This window comes from Oncorhynchus masou, chromosome 15 (genome assembly GCF_036934945.1).
Source record: "Oncorhynchus masou masou isolate Uvic2021 chromosome 15, UVic_Omas_1.1, whole genome shotgun sequence".
NCBI classification, from domain to species: domain Eukaryota; kingdom Metazoa; phylum Chordata; class Actinopteri; order Salmoniformes; family Salmonidae; genus Oncorhynchus; species Oncorhynchus masou.
Window position 1 is genome coordinate 54,262,988 of NC_088226.1, and position 27,922 is coordinate 54,290,909.

General features: G+C 40.9%; 2 protein-coding genes across 5 annotated transcripts in view; one reads left to right on the forward strand and one right to left on the reverse strand.

Annotated features, from left to right (window-relative positions):
• LOC135556461 (long-chain-fatty-acid--CoA ligase ACSBG2-like) overlaps window positions 1–13,539 on the reverse strand; it is a 54,347-nt gene extending 40,808 nt beyond the window's left edge. The window contains exon 1 of one of the 3 annotated variants that reach the window (XM_064989688.1): window positions 13,347–13,539. Coding sequence is in view for 2 of the 3 variants with exons in the window: in XM_064989689.1 (XP_064845761.1) it covers window positions 3,446–3,452 (7 nt within the window). In the remaining variant the exon portion in view is untranslated. Of the gene's footprint in view, window positions 1–3,445; window positions 3,531–13,346 lie in introns of those variants that run through there. The other 2 variants (XM_064989689.1, XM_064989687.1) reach the window with 2 other exon arrangements.
• A 672-nt stretch (window positions 13,540–14,211) lies between these two features.
• Window positions 14,212–27,922, forward strand: part of LOC135556463 (DNA-binding protein RFX2) — a 67,335-nt gene continuing 53,624 nt past the window's right edge. For both annotated transcript variants that reach the window (XM_064989691.1, XM_064989693.1), the window contains exon 1: window positions 14,212–14,732. The gene's annotated coding sequence lies outside the window, so the exon portion shown is untranslated. The remainder of the gene's footprint in view (window positions 14,733–27,922) is intronic.

Below are 27,922 nucleotides of genomic sequence, written 5' to 3' on the forward strand. Positions count from 1 at the left end.
CTGTATTTTTTTTGTGAAGAATCAACAACAAGTGGGACACAATCATGAAGTGGAACGACATTTATTGGATATTTCAAATTTTTTTAACAAATCAAAAACTGAAAAATTGGGTGTGCAAAATTATTCAGCCCCTTTACTTTCAGTGCAGCAAACTCTCTCCAGAAGTTCAGTGAGGATCTCTGAATGATCCAATGTTGACCTAAATGACTAATGAAGATAATACAATCCACCTGTGTGTAATCAAGTCTCCGTATAAATGCACCTGCACTGTGAGTCTCAGAGGTCCGTTAAAAGCGCAGAGAGCATCATGAAGAACAAGGAACACGCCAGGCAGGTCCGAGATACTGTTGTGAAGAAGTTTAAAGCCGGATTTGGATACAAAAAGATTTCCCAAGCTTTAAACATCCCAAGGAGCACTGTGCAAGTGATAATATTGAAATGGAAAGAGTATCAGACCACTGCAAATCTACCAAGACCTGGCCGTCCCTCTAAACTTTCAGCTCATACAAGGAGAAGACTGATCAGAGATGCAGCCAAGAGGCCCATGATCACTCTGGATGAACTGCAGAGATCTACAGCTGAGGTGGGAGACTCTGTCCATAGGACAACAATCAGTCGTATATTGCACAAATCTGGCCTTTATGGAAGAGTGGCAAGAAGAAAGCCATTTCTTAAAGATATCCATAAAGTGTCATTTAAAGTTTGCCACAAGCCACCTGGGAGACACACCAAACATGTGGAAGAAGGTGCTCTGGTCAGATGAAACCAAAATTGAACTTTTTGGCAACAATGCAAAACGTTATGTTTGGCGTAAAAGCAACACAGCTCATCACCCTGAACACACCATACCCACTGTCAAACATGGTGGTGGCAGCATCATGGTTTGGGCCTGCTTTTCTTCAGCAGGGACAGGGAAGATGGTTGAAATTGATGGGAAGATGGATGGAGCCAAATACAGTACCATTCTGGAAGAATGGATGGAGTCTGCAAAATACCTGAGACTGGGACGGAGATGTCTTCCAACAAGACAATGATCCAAAACATAAAGCAAAATCTACAATGAAGTGGTTCAAAAATAAACATATCCAGGTGTTTGACTTGGCCATTCTAAGTCCAGACCTGAATCCAATCGAGATTCTGTGGAAAGAACTGAAAACTGCTGTTCACAAATGCTCTCCATCCAACCTCACTGAGCTCGAGCTGTTTTGCAAGGAGGAATGGGAAAAAATGTCAGTCTCTCGATGTGCAAAACTGATAGAGACATACCCCAAGCGACTTACAGCTGTAATCGCAGCAAAAGGTGGCGCTACAAAGTATTAATTTTGCACGCCCAATTTTTCAGTTTTTGATTTGTTAAAAAAGTTTGAAATATCCAATAAATGTCATTCCACTTCATGATTGTGTCCCACTTGTTGTTGATTCTTCACAAAAAAATACAGTTTTATATCTTTATGTTTGAAGCCTGAAATGTGGCAAAAGGTCGCAAGGTTCAAGGGGGCCGAATACTTTCGCAAGGCACTGTATACCTTCAACACTTTTTGCATTATTTAAACCAAATTGAACATGTTTCATTATTTATTTGAGGCTAAATAGATTTTATTGTATGTATATTAAGTTAGAATAAGTGTTCATTTAGTATTGTTTTAAATGTCATTACTACACACAAAAAATATATATAAAAATAAATAAAAATCGACCGATTAATCGGTATCGTCTTTTTTTGGTCCTCCAATAATCGGTATTGGCGTTGAAAAATCATATTCGGTCGACCTCAAGTCACAACCATCTCCCTTACTTTTCCATTCATCATCATCATCATGCCAAACAAAACTGCATTCCAAGTGCCCACTGTATTCCAACCATAAAATTGTAATTATTCCCTTTGTATGATAATGAGTAAAACTGTATTTTTTTTGCTACAAAAATTGAGATTCAATTTTTTGCCCATATTGTGCAGTCCTAGTGGGTGCTATAGCCTACAGATCAGAAAAAGCTTGCTCACACACCCAAACTATTTAACAAGAGAAGAGGTAGATGGCATTCTTGATCATTCTGAATGCTGCCTTTGGGATGATCCTCACGCTGGAATGAGTGTTCCATTCCTCACCCACTCTTTTGATGAGGTGATGTCACGTGAGTTGACAAGTCTCACGCAGCAGCCCTATAAGACCAATTTATGTTCGGATGTGACGGAACTAGTGTCACATGCAATGACAGATTGTTTCTCATCCCCACCAGCTGTCGACCAAGGCTGTGTATTATTTACCTTCACAATCTGAAGACCAATACAAAACCAGGGGAAAAATAAATTGAGGCACTTCATCGTTGCATGATAGAAACCAATTTCCTTCTGTCCTGTTGATTTAGCCCTGACTAATTAAAGTACATTGCTGTTCGGTGAAGTTTGTGGTCCTCAATTTGAAATGGGTGGGTCACCACCTGACCCAAAAGGTGCAGTTAATTATAAAAATGCCTGAATGATGTTGCTCAACCCTAATGACCTGCCAGGGAGATTGTCTCAATGCTCCCTAGGTACGGCTCAGATGGATTTAGCATTGGGCTAGGGCTGTAGAATTAATCGAAATTACATCAGAATTGCAATATCCATAATCGCTAAATATCTATATTGAATGCAATATTTTGAAACGTAGAGTCCGTTTTTTTTACTTTGTTCTCTCCTCTTTTTCAGAAACCAGCATTAACTACAACAAATCCTCCCCAAAACTAAGCAGGGTTTCCCAACACATAAGCCCTCTCCCCACCCACACAGCACTTAAATACCCAACATTTTAGAGAATTTCAGATGCAAAGAAAGCACTTGCTACATTATTCAAATCCCTCGCCTTTCCTTCTCTCGCTCCTCCTGCCTCTCCCAGATGGCCAGCTCACCGTTCTGCCTGGACCTGTTTCCAAGGCTGCTCAAACACTGGGGGTGAATCAAGTTTCCATCAATCCATCCACCCAACTGCTGTTTCTGGCAGCAGCAGCCTGGTGAGGAGTCCCAGTAATGCTGGGGTTTCTTTCTTTCTGCCTCGCCCTAACCTGACGTCCTATTAGCTCTACATTGAGGGCTGGATACTCCATCCCAGACAGCAAGCAGACACACATACCTGCTGACCACATGGGCTAGTGAGGTGGATGAACCAGTACCACATATCAGCCTTCATAGCTGTAGTACATAAGTTGTTTTGAACTTAATGTAATATTAATCTATGAACTAAACCATACGAAGGACAATTCAAAACGAACACAGAAGGACTCAAATGTAAGAAAACATCAGTCACACCTTGAAAGAGCCCAATGACGCTAGAGAAATGCCTTCCAATAAGCCAAAACCAGAAGATTATTGATAAAGATAACAAGCGTCAAGTGACATAAGCGGTTGCGTGCCAGATTTAAGTGAAAGGGCTGAACATCTCATTCTAAATCATGTAGAAGGACTTACAGTGCATCCTAGTAGGCAAACTTCAGATCTCGTTGCCGGTTCTCTGGACTGCGTAAGCGTGCTTGTATTCTGTCAGCCACTAGACACAAAATATGCTGGCCACTCAGTCTACTCTGTAACACATCATTAATTTTCAAACTGAGTTTGTCCCTCCTCCAAAACCCCACCCTCTCAGCACTAGCTTCTTTCCTGCAGACATCCTTACACACTTCCCCCACTAATATTCCAACACTACAGCCCATCTCATTGGCTGATAGGGCTCACACCACAAGACTCGTCCCACATATAGGGTCACGTCAGCCAAATTAATGCAAAGGGGAGGGGAATGGGTCTGCAGTCGGTGAAATTCCCTTTCCTCTCCTCTTGGATGATGTCGTTTGCTCGCGTGTGTGTGTGTGAGCGCCCCCCACCCACCCACAAAATGCAGATATGCCAGCGGGGGTTACTACAGGACAAGGGGGTTTAATCTGGTTATCAGGCCAGGTTGCTATGGCGATCCAGCAGCTGTGCTAGCTGAGCTTTGACTTTCCAGAGACTAAATGGATCATTTTTATTTTATTTATTTAACCAAGTAGGCAAGGTTAAGAACAAGTTCAAATTTACAACTGTGACCTGGCAAAGATGAAGCAAAGCAGTACGACAAAAACAACAGGAGTTATACAAACGTACAATCAATAACACAATAGAACAATCTATGCAGTGTGTGCAAATATAGAAGAGTAAGGAGGTAAGGCAATAAATAGGCCAGAGGCAAAATAATAAAAATTTAGCATTAACACTGGAGTTATAGATGTGCAAGTAGAGATACTGGGGTGCAAAAGAGCAAGAGGATAAATAACAATATTGGGATGAGGTAGTTGGGTGTGCAATTTACAGATTGGCTGTGTACAGGTACAGTGATCGGTAAGCTGCTCTAACAGCTGATGATTAAAGTTAGAGAGGGAGATATGTCTCCATCTTCAGTGATATTTACAATTCGTTCCAGGCATTGGCAGCAGAGAAATGGAAGGAAAGGCGGCCAAAGGAAGTGTTGGTTTGGGGAACGGCAGTGAAATATACCTGCTGGAGCGCGTGCTACAGGTGGGTGTTGCTATGGTGACCAGTGAGCTGAGATAATGCGGGGCTTACCTAGCAAAAACATATGACCTGGAGCCAGAGGATTTGGCGACGAGTATGAAGCGAGGGCCAGCCAACGAGAGCATACAGGTCGCAGTGGTGGGTAGTATATGGGGCTTTGGTGATAGACTACATCCAGTTTGCTGAGTAGAGTGTTGAGGCTATTTTGTAGATGACATCGCTGAAGTGAAGGATCGGTAGGATAGTCAGTTTTACAAGGGTATGTTTGGCAGCATTAAGTGAAGGAGTCTGTTGCGAAATAGGAAGCCGATTCTAGATTTAAATTTAGGAGATGCTTAATGTGAGTCTGGGAGGAGAGTTTACAGTCTAATGCCCGACTAGTGATGCTAGTCGGGCGGGCAGCAATTGATTGAAGAGCATGCATTTAGTTTTACTAGCATTTTAAAGCAGTTGGAGGCCACGGAAGGAGTGTTGTATGGCAATGAAGCTCATTTGGAAGTTTGTTAAAACCGACGGGAGAGGGAGTGGGATGAAAATCGTTAATCAAAATAAATGTTTTCATTTACCTTTTTTAATGGTATACACAAGGCTATTCTAGGTCTTGTGGCATGTTCTGGTTAAACTATCCCAAATTCAATGGACTTTAATTACAACCCTCTTGCATACACAGTGCATTCTTCCATCACATTCAGCTGATTCTCAAGATCTTGCAGACTAATGAGATGGTACATGCTTTCTGGTAAGTTCATTACAATACTGGGTGGGGTGAATATATTTTATAAATGACATGCATTATTTTTGTTAACTAGAAAATAGTAGCCTACAGCAAAATGGGTTTAAATAATTTCCAACTTGTTAACAATTTCTGCTCGTTAGTTTTTGCTACCATGTGGGTTTTAGCTTGCTTCAGCCTGCGAACTGAGTGTTAAATTCACCCGTTTCCATACATGTTTCATTTTATACAATTTCTAATCTTTACAGGATATCGACACGGCACTATCTGATGTGTGGAGACATTTCAATGCAGCTAATGTAGAAGGAAAAGCTGTGCACATTTGCAAATACTGTGCCAAATAATATGTGAAGAATGCAACAAAGATGGAGAATCATCAGACCAAGTGCATAAAGTTCCCTCAGCGCTCACAACAAGCAACCTCCGAATAAAAGTAGAGGGACTTTTGTCAAGGTGAAAATTATGAAGCAGACACCTTATCGATAGCAATAGCTCATGGTCCTCCTGTAATCAGAAGTTGTTTTTGACCCAATGGAGGAAAGTAGTCAGAAATGCTGATAAATGTCATGCTAGAGCTGTGTATGCAATTTGTTCACCTCTGATGCTTACAGGCAATGTGTATTGGAAGAGATTTCTGAACGTTCTTCACCTAGCATACACCCCTCCAACCAGACATGCCTTATCTACTAATTTGCTGGATGCAGAGTTCAAGTGAAGGTCAAGCAAATCATAGAGAAAGCATTTACATTACATTTACATTTAAGTCATTTAGCAGACGCTCTTATCCAGAAAGCAGACTATTGCAATCATCTTTGATGGGTGGTCAAATGTTTGTGGGCAAGGAATAATTAACTACATCATCTCCACCCCTCAACCAGTATTCTACAAGAGAACAGACACAGCGGTCTATGCATTGCAGATGCGCCGAAGGCAGTCATCATTGACCTTGGACCACAGAAGGTATTTGCACTGGTGACAGAATGCTGCCTGGTCATGTCACACCCATTGGCTGTGCTGCTCATGCATTGAATCTGCTCCTCAAGGACTTCATGGCACTGAAAACAATGGATACACTCTACAAGAGAGCCAAGGAAATGGTTAGGTACGTGAAGGGTCATCAAGTTATCAGAAATCTACCTTACCAAGCAAAGTGAAAAGAATAAGCACACCACATTGAAGCTGCCCAGCAACACCCGTTGGGTGGTGTTGTCATGTTTGACAGTCTCCTGGAGGGGAAGGAATCTCTCCAAGAAATGACCAAATCCCAGTCTGCTGATATGGACAGCCCCATCAAGAGGATCCTCCTGGATGATGCATTTTGGGAGAGAGCAGTAAGTAGCCTGAAACCTTTAGCATTTGCCATTGTACGGATTGAGAGAGACATTGCCATCCTGTCTGATGTTCAGACTCTACTTGCAGAGATGTAAGAGAAGAAATCCCTACTGCCCTGCCCACTTCACTGTTGCTCCAAGCAGAGGAAACTGCAGTTCTGAAATACACGTCACAGCATACATGTTGGACCCCAAGTATGCTGGCAAGAGAATCCTGTCTGGTGCAGAGATCAACAAGGCCTATGGTGTCATCACCACCGTGTCTCGCCACCTTGGCCTGGATGAGGGCATGGTTCTTGGCAGTCTTCGAAGGTACACTTCCAAGAAAGGGCTTTGGGATGGAGATGCAATATGGCAGTCGTACCAACATATCTCATCAGCCACCTGGTAGATCTGAGGCTCTTTCCCCTGTTACCTCCATCCTCCTCCAAATCCCAACAACATCAGCTGCCTCAGAGCGCAACTGGTCCTTGTTTGGGAACACACACCAAAGCACGCAACAGGCTGATCAATTCAAGGGTTGAAAAATTGGTGGCATTCCGGGCAAATTTGAGGCTGACAGCGAGCCATCCTCAAGGTTGGAAAGTGACAGTAAAGATGAGGCCTCAGAGTCTGATGTTCAAGGAGGTGGACATTGAGGATGTCCAGGGAGAAGACATGGAAGCCTGAGGGGAAGACAACCAAAGCTTTAGTTTCTAGACTATCATTTTACTGATGTATGTTGAAAAACATTTTTGGGAGATGCGATGGATCATTCACCATTCCCTTTCTTTTGTTGTTCAGTGAAATCATTCCATGTGAAGAGTCAACTCAAATAAAAGTTAAATTCATAACTACATTTATTATTTGTATTCTATTGGAAGGATTGAATCATTTGCAATTATGTCTACTTAGACGGTAAAAGGTTTGTTTCGGTCTCCATATGATAATGCAAAAAACCTACATTTAAAATGGTATTAATATGAATTTGCATATATTTCCATTAATTCCCACAGAAAGTTTACACCTGAATATTCCCCAAAATGTGCAATACTACAAGGAGGCCACAAAAAGTACTCAAAACATACACATGGTTTTTAGAGCCACCCTTACGTTTGAAAAAATAAAATAGTGCCCCTTGTGTGCACTACGGGTAATATCGTATAACCCAGGATGGCACAGACACGGTATGAAGGTATGGACATTCGGATATGTCCAACTCTAACCGAAAGTCACAAATTCCAGTTCAGAACCATTTTTCATGTTCTTGTATAAAAAAAGTAACCATTTCAGAATACCATGCAACACGAGTTAGTGCTGATCACAAGAATGTAGTCAATGATACCAAGGCTGAGAAAGAGCTTCCCACCTGGACAACACTGATTGGTGGGAATTTGCAGGTCATGGGAAATGGAGAGAAAGATAACAGGTCATTTGCCATTGCATTATCATATAACCTACATTTTTAGGGCTGTCCCATAACACACACAAAAAAAGGATATTGGTCAACCATGAGTATTTTCTTTCAACCAATTAGTACATTTTTACAACGTATATTATATATAGTTGAAGTCGGAGGTTTACATACACCTTAGCCAAATACATTTAAACTCAGTTTTTCACAATTCCTGACATTTAATCCAAGTAAAACTTCCCTGTCGTAGGTCAGTGAGGATCATCACTTTATTTTAAGTATGTGAAATGTCAGAATAATAGCAGAGAGAATTACTTATTTCAGCTTTTATTTCTTTCATCACATTCCCTAGTGGGTCAAAAGATGGCATATACTCATTGATTATTTGGTAACATTAAATTATTTAACTTGGGTCAAACATTTTGGGTAGCCTTCCACAAACTTCCTACAATAAGTTGGGTGAATTTTGGCCCATTCCTCCTGACAGAGCTGGTGTATCTGAGTCAGGTTTGTAGGCCTCCTTGCTCGCACACACCTTTTCAGTTCTGCCCACAAATGTTCTATAGGATTGAGGTCAGGGCTTTGTGATGGCCACTCCAATACCTTGACTTTGTTGTCCTTCAGCCATTTTGCCACAACCTTAGGAAGTATGCTTGGGATCATTGTCCATTTGGAAAATCCATTTTCACCCAGCTTTAACTTTTTGACTGATGTCTTGAGATGTTGCTTCAATATATCCACATAATTTTCCACCCTCATGATGCCATCTATTTTGTGAAGTGCACCAGTCCCTCCTGCAGCAAAGCACCCCCACAACATGATGCGGCCACCCCCAACAATTCGGTGTCCTGTGTGAATCTAAGTGTGCGTTCTCTAATTCTCTCTCTCGGAGGACCTGAGCCCTAGGACCATGCCCAAGGACTACCCGGCACAGCCAGAAGGGGACTGGCCACCCCACATAGCCTGGTTCCTCTCTAGGTTTCTTCCTAGGTTTTGGCCTTTCTAGGGAGTTTTTCCAAACCACCGTGCATCTACACCTGCATTGCTTGCTGTTTTGGGTTTTAGGCTGGGTTTCTGTACAGCACTTTGAGATATCAGCTGATGTACGAAGGGCTATATAAATAAATTTGATTTGATCTTTGTCCCCATGTGCAGTTGCAAACCGTAGTCTGGCTTTATGGCGGTTTTGGGGCTGTGGCTTCTTCCTTGCTGAGAGGTCTTTCAGGTTATGTCGATATAGGGCTCTTTTTACTGTGGATAAGGATACTTTTGTACCTGTTTCCTCCAGCATCTTCACAAGGTCCTTTGCTGTTGTTCTGGGATTGATTTGCACTTTTCGCACCAAAATACGTACATCTCTAGGAGACAGAACGCGTCTCCTTCCTGCACAGTAGGACAGCTGCGTGGTCACATGTTGTTTATACTCGTGTACTATTGTTTGTACAGATGAGCGTGGTATCTTCAGGCGTTTGGAAATTGCTCCCAAAAATGTACCAGACTTGTGGAGGTCTACAAATTTTTTTCTGAGGCCTTGGCTGATTTCTTTTGATTTTCCCATGATGTCAAGCAAAGAGGCACTGAGTTTGAAGGTACACCTCCAATTGACTCAAATGATGTCAATTAGCTTATCAGAATCTTCTAAAACCATGACATCATTTTCTGGAATTTTCCAAGCTGTTTAAAGGTACAGTCAACTTGGTGTATGTAAATTTCTGACCCACTGGAATTGTGATAGTCAATTATAAGTGAAATAATCTGTAAACAATTGGAAAAATTACTTGTGTCATGCACAAAGAAGATGTCCTAACCAACTTGACAAAACTATAGTTTATGAACAAGAAATTTGTCGAGTGGTTGAAAGATGCGTTTTAATGACTCCAACCTAAGTGTGTGTTAAACTTCTGACTTCAAGTGTGTGTATAACACACACGCACACTTTATTTTAATAAAATCAACTAATATATATATTAACTGAGCTTGGCTGATGCTTTAAGCACACTGCTTGATTAAATATGCAAGACAAAGGACTCAAGATAGCCTAACCAGAAGAAAAAGAAAAGGTTCCCGACCCCCCTCCTCCTCCTGCTGCTGGCCTTCACAGATTCTGCAGTTAAGCTCCTGAAGTTGCAGGTAACAGGCTGCACCAGGGGTCTGCAATTTATCTTACCATTTATGCTGATCTGCGTGATAATTATAATATGAACATTTTCATGGAACAGTTCATTTATAATAGTCTTTGTATCTTAAATAAAAAAAATCTAAATTCTTTCTAAATGAACATTATACAAATCTAAAAGTAACTTCTATTGGCATCTATGTAAAATTTGCCTACATAAAGCCAACAAATAAAAATATTGCAGACTGTAGGTAGAAAATAGAGGATATTTATTTTTCAGGCTAACACCACACTGGCTACGCATGGCCTGTCTGCAACGAACTTGAAACATTGGATCATCTATCAACTGTGTCTGGCCTGAAAGCTAACAAACTTGGAACATTGTATAAAATATTCTGGGGCCTCAGGTTGTCTACACTCGACTCCTGCTATCAGAACACAAAGATCTCATTGAAAAGGAGGGGTCTAGACCCACAAATGTCGCTTTGTGGTCTGATCGTGTTCAGATCTGGCTGACCACTTCAGGTGGTGGTCAGGGATGCATTGCGTACGGATTTCTCCTCAGTCTGGATGCAATTGGGCTAATGGAAGCGCATACAGCGGGTGACATCAGCACTCCTCGCACAAGTCTCCAGAAAAACTTGTGTTTTAGGACCGAGAGGCACCTTTTCATTAGAACTTTGGAAGAAATACATTCCTAGCGTGTTAAGAACCTGTTTGCTAATTTGTGTTTGGCTAGAGCTATGCAACCCATTTGCAATCCCTTTAGCGTTGCTTGCTAGCTACAGAGTTTAGCTGGCTAGTGCCTATTCCACTGTTTGTAGAATGCATACTGGCTTTTGATTATAATGAAGGAAAAGGGAATCCAGACACTGTGGACACATTTAAATGTAGGTTTAAATGCACGACATGTCAGTAACTCCATGATCAGAATACTAAACCTGCATGAACTGTCAAGTCTAGACACTGCCTTAGTTTTCAGTGAGTTTGGGACCGACACAGCTGTAGGCTATTTGTGCAAAGTAGAAATCAGGTATATTATGACGCTTCCACTGGTCAGAGCATTACATTTTCCCTTTCGTGCAGAGTGGTTATCAAAAGGGAGAGCAAACAGCCTATGACCAAACAATCAACTAATGGGGTCAGCCCTAATTTACATAGAACTGTGCAAGGTGACAGCCTGCTAGGACAACAGTATGTGCACCCTACTTTGAGGGACGAACAATCAGTCACAGGAGAATGAAGATGCTCACGGCCGGCCCGCTCATTAAAGGATTAGGCTGCCGCCTATGGCTAAACTGACCAAGACGCACCTCTAACAACAAATATACCCTAAATTCTGCCCCAAAACAAATGACAAATCTCTCAACCAGTGACATACAGGCTTTTTGTGAGTGCTGATGCCGCCCTGTGATAAGCAGTGCCCACTTAGTCAAAGGCAGGTGTGAAAAAAATATTTTGCTTCTCCAATCCCAGCTCGCCTCTCCAGGCTGCTGTTGAAGACGCATCGCTGGCGCACCGCCACCAACATTACGTCAAAAAAAGTTAACATAAATCATGTAGCAGATAAAGGTTATGGTAGAATGAGTATGTGGACTTTTCTGTAGCCTACAGGTTGAAGATAATGTATGACAATGTAATGAGACGGACACTTTTTTACATCATGCAGGTTTCTATGATCAAATAGCCTAACCTAATTGGAGCTCAATAAAATAAATGCGCTGTCATGTCAACAAAACTTAGTAAAACACCTTTTTGTTGGTGTTTTACAAATGGTAGGCTTACCACAGATGGGGCTGCACCTCAGTAAATCCGGAAAATACTTATTTTCAACGAGTGGGAAAATCTATTTTAAAAACACCTTTTCAACATCATTTTGCTTACTGGGACTTTTAGTTTTGCAAGGCAGCCCTGAAACCTCCACGCAGTTGCGTGCACACATTTAAATGGGTTTTATAGTAAATACATGTAATTTAACCGTAACAATGTATTACCTGTTAATGTGACCCTCCTGTAGGTTTACTCCAACCCCTGTTGTAATTAATCTGATTCAGCTTATAACCAGCTAAAGTGCGCTAGAGTGAGGTTGGAGCAAAAACCTACAGGACAGTAGCTCTCCAGGAACTGGGTTGGAAAGCCCTATATGTAGCCCATGTATCTGATGCGGTCTGACCAAGAGTAAGACATGCCATACTCTTTTTGGCCAGACAGCATTACACATGGCCTACACATACTGAGACAGAGGGGCGCTGTTTCGATTGCTCAGCTGCATTATGTGAGATTGATGATTCTGTCTGTGCCCCTCTCTGTTATGTAAATAAATGACCAATATTTAAATATGGTAGGGCATGCCAGGCCCCCTAATGCCCTACCTATTACACTGGCCCTGGATTTTTTGGGGGGGGGGCGTTATGAACTGAAAGCAACTAGTTTGCAGTGTTGAGTGAACTACATTTAGTTCCAACTAGAAATTTAACTACATTTCACTGTAGCTTGGTGGTTGTTGACCAAAATTCAACTCATGGTAGTGTTTTCAGTAGTTAATGACTTTTTACTTCGGTTAACATCCAATTGCAGAGTGTTCAATGTATGCAATTTATTACATTTCAGACTTAGATATGATCATTTCTCACGAAGTAGTTTGATGTAGTGAACTACTTTCTCAAAGTAACTTTAGTTAACTATAGTTTTGTTAAGGGTAGCTTTAATTTAAGGGTAGCTTTAATGAAGCTTAACTTCGAGTGTGAAGTAATTGATTGCTTGGTCAACTATACATTTTCAGAGTAGCTTCTCAACACTAGAATGGCACGCATCTACTCGCTGTTGGTTAACTGGCCGAACTACCGGCAAAGCCTGAATATAAATTCCTCGAATATCTCTTCTACCGGTACCTAGCTGATTAGCTAACGTTAGCAAAGGCTGTCAAGCCAGCCGTCGCGTGCAAACAAAAGTAACGTTACCTAGAACAGTGGCAAATTGTAGCTAAGGTTAACCAAATTAGCTTCAAAATTTAAATATCCCCGTTTCAATTAAGATATTCCATTTCAATTAAGAGCACCATAGTGAACAAACATTGTAGCTTCTCTATCTGTAACTACCGCTTGGTAAACTAGCCAGCTATAGTAACGTTCGCTACACAATTTCTGAGTCAGCATCACGCGTTCAACACGATATCGTTAGTTAACTTGTGTTTCCAAAAATTATTAGCTAATAAGTCTACGAAAATAATGTTTGATAATGTTAGCCCTTACCGCCAATACAAAACAATCAACCGTTTCCTGCAGGTAACTTCAGCGTTGCAATCTTTGGCGCTGAAGTTGTTGATTAGGGAATAGAGACACGTTCACTTCACTTCCCTGAGCTTCAAGTGTGCGCGTACTGATTCTTTGTGAGGAAAATGTGACGTGGCCGAGTTTCATTCGGTCATGTAACTTGAAACTGAAAGATATGTATCTGATTTATTTTGACTGTACTAACATATTGGTCTATGTGGAGAAAATTCGTGTTTTAAAACCCAGGTGAAATGAGGGTTGACAGTACAGGTAGCCTAGTGGTTAGGGGCGGCAGGTATTCTAGTGGTTAGAGCGTTGGGCCAGTAACCGGAAGGTTGCAAATCCCCGAGTTGACAAGGTAAAAATGTATCGTTCTGCCCCTTAACTGCGGTCAATGAAAATAAGAATTTGTTCTTAACTTGACTTGCCTAGTAAAATAGTAGCAATGACTGGAAGAGGACCATATTGAGAGGCACTAGCAGCTATGGAAAACCTATGGGCTGGCAATGTCCTATTTAGACTAGAGGTTACATTTATATTTATTACACACATGACTGATAACAGTATTATTGTTGATTCTTTTTTTGTGTTGACCTTTAAGCAATAGATGCTTTTTTCTTCAGAATTCATTGACATCATTCACTCATCCATATACTTATATGTACATATATATGTACATATTCTCATTCACCTCTTTATATGTACATATTCTCATTCGTTGCTTTAGATGTGTATTAGGTAGTTGTTGGGGAATTGTTAGATATTACTGGAACTAGAAGCACAAACATTTCGCTACACTCGCATCAACATCTGCTAACCATGTGTATGTGACCAATAAAATTGTATTTTATTTGACATCAACAGCTGCACATGAACTTTCTTGTGGTATAGACTTCTACTCTCTAGCTCTGGCAATAACCAATTAATGAATTACCATAGATGTTTTATAAATTATGTGAATTGTTGCAAGAAACAAATGGCACAAATCTGCAGATTGCTGGATTCTTCACACATATATCTGAAATTCGTGACCAAATGTAAACGTTTGTGGCTTTACCAGAGATTAACAAGGTCATAGCGCCCTCTAGGGGTCTAGTGGTCGATTGCCTTAGTGGGCGGAGTCAATGCAGTATTTCCGCCCTCATTTTTTTTTTTTTTTTGCGACTGACGTATGAAGGAGAGGGTAGCAACAGTTGCCTCGAGACCCCCGCACGCCATAGTGACTGTAGCCGTGGAGACAGTTACTTACCAACGGGTGCAACACTCAGCAACAGCAGCAGCAGAAGCAACTGGAACTGGAACTCAACGAGCAAGTGAGAGAGGGGAAAGAGAGCACAGCCAGGGCAGAACTTATACAAGGCAAAGGTGAATATATCTTTACGGAGTTGAGACGATACATTTATTCTTATTTGGGATAATGATACTGTGGTATTGAATGCACACCAATCTCTCTTTCATACCGTAGTATATAACGTTACTTTCCCTTCGTCACATCCACCCCACGAATCTTCTGTCAAGCAGCTACCTAACGTTAACTAGCCAGTTAACTAAGCTAATGCCGTTTACTCCATTCAACGCGATTGTTTGTCTGCCATTTCTATAAGTTTACCAGCAAGTGAACTATCGTATTGCTAACTATTTAGCTAAGTTAGTTCCATATTTGTACACATTTTTCCATTTTTATACACGGGTTTAAACCATGTGCCAGGTTGTGTGCATAATTTAATTGTCGGTTTATTCTGCTATAATATGCCTGCTCTGAAGCTGCCAAGCTAGTTAGCTACAAGTTGTACAGTAGATAGCTAACGTTAGCTAAAATAGCTCATAACATTAACATTTTGTAGAATTTTACTTCGTGGATGTGACTGACAACTTGCTGAAATGTTGCCTAACTCAATTTAGCTACGTTAGCTCGATTTTTCATGGTACCCACAAATTCATTCACCTACTGTACTAACTGTTTATCGCAGAGCCAACCGATTTAGCCAACATTAGCTAGCTGCCAGCTGGATCAGGTAACATAGGCATTAGTCTACCTTAAATAGCTAAGCCTATCTATTCCAAAATTGGGCAGACAATTATTATGTTTTTTTTTTTTACCAAAACCCATCTCTAATATCTGATTACTAACTTTGATATACGTTATTAATATTAACTCATGAAGAGACCCATTATAGTGCTGTTAAATGTCGACGTGTTAGCTGAATTAAATAATCAGTCGTTACTCGTTCTACTTTTTAAACATGGAACAGTGGCGCGAGCTCATCTCCAATAGCTCACTAACAGTGAGTAGTCGTTATTTGCTAGCTATGTTTATTAACTATCCTGTTACACAACAACAAACGGAAAGCTTGCCAGTTTACTGGTTATATCACATTCAGGGTGCTACTGTCGTGTCGATCTCGTTTTGGGAAAGGGGTGCATTGATGGAACAGTTTATTTGGCATGCTTTTTTCTTTTAGTAGGAGGCTGTGTAAAAGCTGATTGGACCGCTGTAAGTAGGCTAAGCCAAGGCAAATAGTAATTCTACTATAACACGTTAATAACCAATAGTAATGCAATTACCGAATCATATTCTTAGCTAACTACAAATATTTCCCTATTTTCTACACCTACGATTACCAAAAAGATGTAACAGCTAGGTGGTGCTATGATAGTTATTCCTCCTCAGTGGTTATTTTCTAAATAGTGGCTAATTATTTTTGAGTGGTTTAATATAGTTATCCCATGTAAAATTTGAGACATCACACCTTTTAACAAATATACTTATTATTTATTATACCATTCAGCTGAATGTGGAACCCTAAACTCAAAGAATCAGATGGACATCAGGAGACATTGACTTTAACAGCTTGACTCTGCTTGTCTGACCTCAGTCCAATTTTCTAGGAACAGTTCATCACCATTCACCACGGTGATGTTACACTTGTTTAACAGAGCCAGGGCAGTTGATGAGTTCTATCCAAGATAGTGACATTTTGGGGCGGCAGGTCGCCTAGTGGTTAGACCTTTGGGCCAGTAACCAAAAGGTTGCTGGATTAAATCCCAAAGCTGACATGATAAAAATCTGTCTTTCTGCCCCTGAACAAGGCAGTTAACCCACTGTTCCCTGGTAGGTCGTCATTGTAAATAAGAATTTGTTCTTAACTGACTTGCCTAGTTAAAAAAATATATATATTGTCCTGGTGTCAGTTCTCATTAGGTGTGCTGCGCTTTATACTTATCTTTAGAGCCGAGTGCCCATACTAGTGAAAACCATGAGGATAATAGGCACGGAAGTGGTTAATGCTATGACTACAGCGAAGCCCTTATTCTCTCTACTCTGATATTGCATTCATTTCTTGTCAAATAATTTGTCTCCACTGACAATTTGTATGCAGTTTGGTTGAGGTGGCTTTCAAAAAAAAAATTGGGGGGGGGGGGGGGTCTCTAGTCCCCACTGAGTTCACCCTGATCTAATGACAGCTGTCAGACGCTCCTTTGTGAGACCTGTTTGCTGTAGTGGCAACAATTCTTAATAATCTTTGTCGCATAAAAATGCACTCTTTTAATTAACTATTTTAATTAAAATATCTGTTTTCTGGTAATAGAATACACCGTCACAGGTGCACTTCCACATAGGATGCCTCTTCCCAGGCAGAGAACTGAATGATTCATGTTGAGATGTATTATTGATGAAGCCCAATACCTGTTTCCTTTCATCTGAAATGGGGAGTATATTTTGTGTATTTTCATTAGCCAGCCTGTATATTTATGAGAGTTAGGTTGATGGTGGCTTTTGAGTGCCATCTGTTAATGGGTCTTTTGTTGAAGGTTGTTAGCCTGCTACTCCACTAAATAGGCCTATAGGGACTGTGCTCATAAAGTTTCCTTCAAAATGAAGTTTCTTGCTGTCTAATCCTTATTTTACTAATGCACCCTGATCTTGAGTAAGGATAAAATCAATGTTTAAGGGATTACTGCACTTGTTTTGACAAATTAGTGTACTTCTGAAAGAATCTAGCTTTGATTGGTCTACAAAGAAATAATGTCCCTGAACCTCCATGCAGCCAGAATCTGATCATGCTGCTGTTATGTTTACATGGCAACTTGATATATAAATACACCAAAAGTCATGGAAAGAGAGTGGATGGGGTGGGCCAGAGGGTAACGTGTTATTCTTTTAAAAGTCAGTGTTTTTAATCAGGTTATTTTCATCTCCCTGGATGTGGCGGGTGTACATAGTTTTGGCTTGCAGAAGCAGGTCAAGTGGAAAAGGTGCTCAATAGAGGAGAGTAATACGGAATGGAAAGAAGCTGGTACTGACTAGTTAAACCCATTCTGAGGTTTTGTACTGATTGTGTTTTGGGAAGTGGGTCTTTCTTGTGCTCCATTGAAAATGATATGTTTCCTCTTGAGTTGCCTTCTTAATCAACAAACATCAAAAACCTTTTTAAGGCATGCTCAAGCAACAACAAAAAACATTTGGATCAGTTGAAAGAATACATGATGTTAGAGTTTACTGGGTAACTTTCAACATATATTTTCTTTTGGTCTGCCAGTGTCTTCATTATTGACACAGCCTGCAGCCTGTGATTGTGGTCATGCTTCGGTGCCTCCCAGCGATGAATGCCACTGTGACCTGTGATTCACCACTGCCGCCTGTGGTCCAGGTTTAGTCCTGTCTGTACTCTTCCTATGGACCCCTGTCCTAAGTATCCACTTTGGCACTGCTTTTGTGATTATTTTAGCAGTATCCACAGTAACCCTATACCATATTGAGGTTTTAAGGGACTCGTCCCTGGTACAATGCAGCTCTCAAATGGGCAGCTGCAATGGTCCCTGTGGGGGGGGGGGGGGGGTCATCAAATGTCCACTGTGTGTATGTGTTCATGCTGTATTTAGCTAATCTGGATGAGGTCCAGCCCCGAGGAGAGGTGCTCAGTCTAGTACCCGGCCAATCACTGCCTGTTATTGAGAGTCTGCACAAACTCAGACCAACAATGTTAACATAAGAACATAATTTTTTCTAAGAATTGTCATCAAGACAGGGTAGGCTACTCTCGATTGCAGGCAATGGTTCACTGCTGGAGCATTTGCCAGAACTCAATCAATGTGTGGTGATGATATGGCCCATTTTTTTGGACACTGGAGTTATCATCCATTAAATAATTTTTGTAACTTTTGATTCGCATCCTATTTTAAAAGCCAATAGTTGGCACACTCGCAGCAGTGTGCCTAATTTATGTAGATGTCATCACTGTTGTTTTTACAGTTATGGTGTTAAGATCCAAGAGCATTTAAAATTGGAATTCGTCCTTGCTGTGCTTACTGAGCCATCTGGTCTCTGTACATTTGATTATCTGACATTAACTCTGTTTTTAATGAGATTTGCCAAACCTCCAGTCAGAAATGTCATGAATTCACTGAACAGAGCAGAGGCACACAGAAGATGAATACCTTTGGGGAGTTGTTAATGTGTACATGGGAAGTAATAGTGTGGTGGTTTTCTACATGAGAAAGGGGCAGTTTTTCCTCTGTTAATACAGTTAACTCCGTTAACTCAGCCACCACTTGTACAAAACGAACAAGTGTCGATGTCAAGTGTCCATGTGCAGTAAATCTGTTTTGTCTTGCAGACAGTGTTAAGTTGTCGACACAGGCAGTGCAGTTTGGAAATCACAAAGTAGGCTTTTGTCTCCAAGCTACTGAGAAAGTCTCACCAGGTAGAAAAAAAGTTGCCCATGATTGGCTCTCAGTAGCAACAGGTTAAAACTTGTTGTGGAATGAAATGTTTTTCAGTTGTTTTCACTCTCACGTCACCAGGGCCATTCTTTACATTCCACCTGGTTTGTAATCATAGCTACACAACTCCCACAAACAGCAGACGGGGTTCTGACATTTGCATCACAATGATGGCCCCCCTCAACTTTTTTCAGCAAGGGACAGTTGACCTCCCCAACCCTCTCCACTTTCTCTCTCTAGTTCTTTTCTTTTGTGGAATTTTCTTTAGTCAAAATATCAATTTTTATGTCGACGTTTTCATTTCTCATTTACAAAAAGCAACAAGTATGCACGCATTACTGTACATAGCGTTTAGATAAATGCCTCTGATAATTGGCATATATTATATATTATAACAAGTATAACCATGAAGTTGTTTTAAAATAATAACTGTCATTTGAGAATAGATTTGCTTAGATTTGTGAGCAGGCAACTTACTGTTTCTTTGAGGTCTGCGTTTGTCTGCAGGGCTGCACTTCAGAAGCCATTCAATAAGATGATTTGACAAGGAACAGGGGCAGAGGAGGCTCGCAGGTGTAAGGCTTCCTGGGTTTAGGACTGGAAGTGAGCTGTGGTGTTCATGACATTTTGTCAGACGGTGATTGTCAAGCAAATAACTTCCGGTGTCATGGTAATTGACTGTTAATTAACAAACACATTTAGCATCTGGCTTCCACCATCTACATTTGAAAAAAAGTCCAATATATCCATTTAATATAACCTACACCATCACAATAAATTATTTATTTTATACATGTCTAAAAAAACATGATATGAATAAAATGTTGTCTATTTCAGAAGAACAGAATAGCATACTCTGAGTTGTCCTTTTGTTAGGCCCTAATCTGGCTATGCCAAATGGCTGTGAGCTACACTAGTTCATTTAGCTTAGAATTGCATGGCATTATTTTATAGTATGAAGAATACCATTGAACAAAGCTGAATAAAATAGAAAGGATAATTTCCTAAAATTATTTGAAGGAGTGCGCACATGCGGCTATTCTGTGTTGAACGGTTAACAAAGAAACAGGTCCTCTTATTTGCTAAATTTAGAGTTATTTATACAACTTTAGTTGTGATACATATGCTAGGCTATATGTTTAGACTTTTAATACATTCTAAGGCTTCATGATGCCACTAATGATTATTAGAATTTTTTTGCATGAAAGGCATGAGCTCTGCTTTGTTTGTTTTTTCACAGGCTGCACAGTCTCTCCCTGCATCAGTCTCTCATTCACATTTTGACAAGCACTTGATAATGCCCCGAATTTCCCGGCAGCATCCCCTTTGTGTGGCTGTAATGCCCCCTAAAAAAATCCATGCCTTTTGCAACCAGTGGCCGTTGTGCCCTTGGGCTGAATATAATAATTATATTTATCTTCTCTCGGCTGCATGTTCTGAAGCACTTCTCACTCACATGGCTCTCTCAGATAGCTCAATTCTTATTAGCCAATGGCCGTCACGTGATCCAGTCCTTCTCACAGGCTACAAGTGACGACGGACACATCGGGGACGCAATTGCGCATGTCCTTATCGAATTCTTAGGCTCCTATTGAAGATGTTGGAAGAACTGTCCACATTTACTTTTTGTCAACCAACAAGATGAGTAGGCCTAACGAACAGCAAAAGCACTAGCCTATGTCAATCTACTATCCCCCATAGTACAAAGGTTCTTTGTTCTGTGCGAGATAAATATTCCAAACATAGTCTGGAACAGTTGTGGGATGCGATAGATCCCAAATTAATACAACCACTCGCATCAATTTTTTTTTAAATCAATGAGGCTGGCACAACAGATCAGAACGTTTACATTAAAATGTTGATAAACTATTAGGCTATTTCTTCACTTTATTTATTTATTTTATTTATTTCACCTTTATTTAACCAGGTAGGCAAGTTGAGAACAAGTTCTCATTTACAATTGCGACCTGGCCAAGGTAAAGCAAAGCAATTCGACACATACAACGACACAGAGTTACACATGGAGTAAAACAAACATACAGTCAATAGTACAGTATAAACAAGTCTATATACGATGTGAGCAAATGAGGTGAGATAAGGGAGGTAAAGGCAAAAAAAGGCCATGGTGGCAAAGTAAATACAATATAGCAAGTAAAACAATGGAATGGTAGATTTGCAATGGAAGAATGTGCAAAGTAGAAATAAAAGTAATGGGGTGCAAAGGAGCAAAATAAATAAATAAATTAAATACAGTAGGGAAAGAGGTAGTTGTTTGGGCTAAAATATAGGTGGGCTATGTACAGGTGCAGTAATCTGTGAGCTGCTCTGACAGTTGGTGCTTAAAGCTAGTGAGGGAGATAAGTGTTTCCAGTTTCAGTGCTTTTTGTAGTTCATTCCAGTCATTGGCAGCAGAGAACTGGAAGGAGAGGCGGCCAAAGAAAGAATTGGTTTTGGGGGTGACTAGAGAGATATACCTGCTGGAGCGTGTGCTACAGGTGGGAGATGCTATGGTGACCAGCGAGCTGAGATAAGGGGGGACTTTACCTAGCAGGGTCTTGTAGATGACATGGAGCCAGTGGGTTTGGCGACGAGTATGAAGCGAGGGCCAGCCAACGAGAGCGTACAGGTCGCAATGGTGGGTAGTATATGGGGCTTTGGTGACAAAACGGATTGCACTGTGATAGACTGCATCCAATTTGTTGAGTAGGGTATTGGAGGCTATTTTGTAAATGACATCGCCAAAGTCGAGGATTGGTAGGATGGTCAGTTTTACAAGGGTATGTTTGGCAGCATGAGTGAAGGATGCTTTGTTGCGAAATAGGAAGCCAATTCTAGATTTAACTTTGGATTGGAGATATTTGATATGGGTCTGGAAGGAGAGTTTACAGTCTAACCAGACACCTAAGTATTTGTAGTTGTCCACATATTCTAAATCAGAGCCGTCCAGAGTAGTGATGTTGGACAGGCGGGTAGGTGCGGGTAGCGATCGGTTGAAGAGCATGCATTTAGTTGTACTTGTATTTAAGAGCAATTGGAGGCCATGGAAGGAGAGTTGTATAGCATTGAAGCTTGCCTGGAGGGTTGTTAACACAGTGTCCAAAGAAGGGCCAGAAGTATACAGAATGGTGTCGTCTGCGTAGAGGTGGATCAGAGACTCACCAGCAGCAAGAGCGACCTCATTGATGTATACAGAGAAGAGAGTCGGTCCAAGAATTGAACCCTGTGGCACCCCCATAGAGACTGCCAGAGGTCCGGACAGCAGACCCTCCGATTTGACACACTGAACTCTATCAGAGAAGTAGTTGGTGAACCAGGCGAGGCAATCATTTGAGAAACCAAGGCTGTCGAGTCTGCCGATGAGGATGTGGTGATTGACAGAGTCGAAAGCCTTTGCCAGATCAATGAACATGGCTGCACAGTAATGTTTCTTATCGATGGCGGTTAAGATATCGTTTAGGACCTTGAGCGTGGCTGAGGTGCACCCATGACCAGCTCTGAAACCAGATTGCATAGCAGAGAAGGTATGGTGAGATTCGAAATGGTCGGTAATCTGTTTGTTGACTTGGCTTTCGAAGACCTTAGAAAGGCATGGTAGGATAGATATAGGTCTGTAGCAGTTTGGGTCAAGAGTGTCCCCCCCCTTTGAAAAGGGGGATGACCGCAGCTGCTTTCCAATCTTTGGGGATCTCAGACGACACGAAAGAGAGGTTGAACAGGCTAGTAATAGGGGTGGCAACAATTTTGGCAGATAATTTTAGAAAGAAAGGGTCCAGATTGTCTAGCCTGGCTGATTTATAGGGGTCCAGATTTTGCAGCTCTTTCAGAACATCAGCTGAACGGATTTGGGAGAAGGAGAAATGGGGAAGGCTTGGGCGAGTTGCTGTGGGGGGTGCAGTGCTGTTGACCGGGGTAGGAGTAGCCAGGTGGAAAGCATGGCCAGCCGTAGAAAAATGCTTATTGAAATTATGGTGGATTTATCAGTGGTGACAGTGTTTCCTATCTTCAGTGCAGTGGGCAGCTGGGAGGAGGTGTTCTTATTCTCCATGGACTTTACAGTGTCCCAGAACTTTTTTGAGTTAGTGTTGCAGGAAGCAAATTTCTGCTTGAAAAAGCTAGCCTTGGCTTTTCTAACTGCCTGTGTATAATGGTTTCTAGCTTCCCTGAACAGCTGCATATCACGGGGGCTGTTCGATGCTAATGCAGAACGCCATAGGATGTTTTTGTGTTGGTTAAGGGCAGTCAGGTCTGGGGAGAACCAAGGGCTATATCTGTTCCTGGTTCTAAATTTCTTGAATGGGGCATGTTTATTTAAGATGGTTAGGAAGGCATTTAAAAAAAATATCCAGGCATCCTCTACTGACGGGATGAGATCAATATCCTTCCAGGATACCCCGGCCAGGTCGATTAGAAAGGCCTGCTCGCTGAAGTGTTTCAGGAAGCGTTTTACAGTGATGAGTGGGGGTCGTTTGACCGCTGACCCATTACGGATGCAGGCAATGAGGCAGTAATCGCTGAGATCTTGGTTGAAGACCGCAGAGGTGTATTTAGAGGGCAAGTTGGTTATATTGGTTATTATAAGCGCAGCAGTGCAGACACGGCTGTAGGCTATAAATGCAAATGTTCCAAAATGCAATCAATTAGCGGGAAAACACCATTCTCAAAAGTGACCGAAAATGCGTTTATGCATGTTATGCTTTTATTACAAATTAGCATTTTTTTACGGTGAAAAGGATCTTCCCCTAGAACAATAGAAAGCTGATGGGATCCTCCTCTTTTTAATAAAGGCCATCAAAACTTTGTTTCTCACGCAATTGCATAGCCTATAGAAATGTTGCGCAACATGAGCTCATGGGCTCTCATGAAGTGTTTGATTAGATTTTCGATTACATTTGCACTGATGTCAGAGTGATTAGAGGGACAATAGAGTGCTGAGTACCAGGCAGTTAGCAAGTTTGGTAGGTCACTAATAATCATCAGCAGCAACAGTTAGGAGAGGCCTAATTACCGCGACTAAACGGTCACGTGGAATTTGACTGCCGTCATGACCCGTGACTACCGGTATGGCGGTAATACGGTCAACGTAACAGCCCTAGCTGAAAGCACACCACAAATTGTCCACCAGACACATTGTAGCATTTTTCTTCCTCAAATCAACATGAATCACAATACCTTGATAAGCCATCCAAAAAGTTCCTTTACCCTCTCTGACACAACAGCCAGTAAGACTATGTTAACTATTTGAAATGTTTTATTTATTAAGAAATTGACATTGACTGATGTCAGATACAACCACACAATCATGTTGTCATGGAGATGTAGTAACCAACACGCATCTGTAATATCCTCTTACTACTAATAAGTTCTTAATATCAACTCAGAAAGAGACCCATCATATTGCTGTTAGATCTTGGCGTGTTAGCTGAATTAATAGATTATCTTGAACCTTGCTGCCACTTAGCAGTCACAGAGATGGTGACCTTGTGACGTTCTATTGTAATGATAAAACAGACTGGTTGAGTCCTATCTGTCAGATAGTAGAAGTGGTCAGAATACTATCCATTGCATGATAAACCATTTCTACGTTTTAATGGGGAAACGATTTATTGGGTGACTCATTGGTTTGTTTAATGTATTGCTTGTGAAATCGTATGATCAATTGCTGTGTGTCATGTCTGCATGGAGTGAATCCCCTGCCAAGGAAATGCAGATTCGTCTTGTGAGATAAAACCTGCTACTTTGGTTCAGAGGCCAGGATGATAGCTGGAGCACTACCTCTGCCATCTACTGAGGTCATCTCTCTGGTATCTCTCTGCCTGGAAAAAATGATCCACCCCTGCACAAGAGCAACTGAAATACACTTTGTCTGTTTGACTGCTCTCAGCCTTTCTTCTACAGGCAGTTACCGCTTGCACACTTTAGTCTTTGAAAGTGAAAAGATAATATGCACATCTCGACTGGGAGCTAATGTGGGTTTATATTTAGATATGCCTGGGATGTGATTATGAAAAGTCATAGTCCATGGCTTACTGTGGTAGCGAACTTGCAAAGCAGCAGAGACACTGAATTTCTCTGAGCCTGATGTTCATTATGAGTTATCCATAAACCCTTGAATTAAATATTTTCTCAAATTACAGCTGCAAGATTAATCAACCTATGGATATGGGCTTGGATCTCAGGATCAGGTTAACACGTGAGTTAGTCCAGAGCATGATTTTGGATGCTAAAGTAGCTCCTCCTACAGTTTATGGAAAGTCTGGACCAGGGTTTCCGTTAGCCAGTATATGATGGCTTTGCCCCCCCCCCAAAAAAAAAATTATAATTGAAAAGCCGCTAAAATTGTTGAACTTCTGGAGAGAGTTTGCTGCACTGAAAGTAAAGGGGCTGAATAATTTTGCACGGCCAATTTTTCAGTTTTTGATTTGTTTAAAAAGTTTGAAATATCCAATTAATGTCGTTCCACTTCATGATTGTGTCCCACTTGTTGTTGATTCTTCACAAAAAAATACAGTTTTATATCTTTATGTTTGAAGCCTGAAATGTGGCAAAAGGTCGCAAAGTTCAAGGGGGCCGAATACTTTCGCAAGGCACTGTAGTATAAAGATTTGGAATAGATTGATAGACTAGAGTAGAGTAATGATGTGTATCATGCGCAATTGGTGCATTTCAGTTGAGCTTGTTCAGTAGCACATGGAAACGAAATATCGTTGGCAACTATTCACAACAGCAAGTTACAATGTTGCAATCCCTTGGCAGCCAACTGCCTATAGTAGGAAATAGAGTTGTGATCAATAAGCCACGTATATCACACACATGGTCTAAAATTAACACTCCCTGCCTGCCAAATGCGGGTAGATTTTGGCATTGGCAGGTAAGATGTTGTCTATTTCACCAGCCACATAGGCGGGTGATCAGGGTTCCACATTGCGAGCATGTCACTTGCATTTGTGCATAAAAATAGTCACGTATGATCACATTTATAGTAAAACAAATACTGCAGTAGCTGTTTTCAAAGTATTTCCGCCGGTTTGTTTCATAGCTGGTAAATTTATTGCACAAAGTCAAAGAACTACGAATCCTATATAGCCTATTCCACCTCGCGCTGCAACACTGCCTGGCTGGGGGCTGGGTGCTGGGGGCTGTGCACATGTGAAGAGCTGAGAGGCGGTATCTAGAATTGACAGTTCATGCAGCATTTGTATTCTGATAATGGAGTTCTGATCATAGAATTCCAAACATGTCACACGTCTACATTTACATTTAAATGTGTCCACATTGTGTCCGTTCACACGCTATATTCAAATGCCAGTTGGCATTCTAGAAATGGTGGAATATGATGACACAACAGCTGATGGCAGTAGCTAACTTCTGTAACTAAGTAGCCAGCTATCCTCTGTCGTTAGCCAGCAAGCAACGCTAAAGGGATTGCAAACGACTTAGCATAACTCTAGCCAAACCGAAAAATAATCTTTCTAAATATTAGCTTGCTGGCTAGCATTTATGAGGCCAGCAAACACGTTCCCCACACACTAGAAACATATTTCCTTCTATTATATGATTCCATCTGTGTTATTTCATAGTTTTGATGTCTTCACTATTATTCTACAATGTAAAAAAATAAAGAAAATGCCTTGAATGAGTAGGTGTATCTAAAATTTTGACTAGGACTGTAAGTGTCAAGTGTAGACACGACCAGTGAATTATTCATTTTTAGAAGCGATGCACACAGGCATAAAAGTTGGTTTAATTTACTTAAAACGAAAGACTACTGAAGTGAGACTGCCCTTGTGTTTTTACACAAGGTTGTTTTTCTATGTTTGAGTTTCAACTGCTAGGGAAGAGAAGACAACTTCTGCTAGGCAGACTCAATCTCACAGCCACAAACATGACTCAAATCGTGCTACCACAACTTATTAAAAGGGAAGGTGCAAATTTTTGTCTAATCTGTGATATTAGGCCACCCAAAATGAAATATTAGCATCCCAAAAATGGAGTGGCTGGTAGATTTTTATTATCTATCTTCTACTAAGCTAACATATGGACTTGTTTAAAGATGGTTATATCATGGACCATTTAAGCTATTCAATTTTTATTTTATTTTAGGACCCCTTCAGGTATAGAATTATATATACAAAATATTATTTGGTAAAATAAGTACTATAGAAACACATTGAATAACACATTAATAAATGGCAAGAAAGAAAGTAAAAAAATATAGAATAAGGTTTTAAAGTGTACTTATATCTAGCAGATATAAGCAAGCTCAGCAAATATTTTTGGACACATTTAACTCCTTATTTTTGTTGGCACAAAACTACCTCCATACATCCATTAATTTGTATGGGTTACCTTCCAATGAGTCCCGTGACACTTGTGGGGCCGTAGAGCACACCATCATGCTCGTGAGTCTCACCTTTCCATAGAGTGGTCATAATAGTTAGTAGGCCAAACCATTCGGACGCTACAGACATTTTTGTGAGAAGACCGATTTTCGGGATGTCTCCTGGTCGGAGATGTTAAAGGGTAACATAGGCGGATGCGGGGGACTGAGACGCAGCCCATGCAAAAAAAACATATCTCTAGCTTAAATTGACAGATTTTGATGTGGATGTTTTGTATTATGTTCATTAGGTTGATGCATGGGTTTGTCAGACTCGTAAGGATTAAGATGAATTACAATACTCTAAATGTGATTTTGAGCACCGTGGGTGGACGCCCTAATGCATTACACACCCAATGCATATAGATCTCTGGTACATTTCTCAAATGCCCGTTAAATAAAATCTTGCCAGTCACGTTGACCAGTGCCAAAACGGAAACCCTGGTTTGGACTA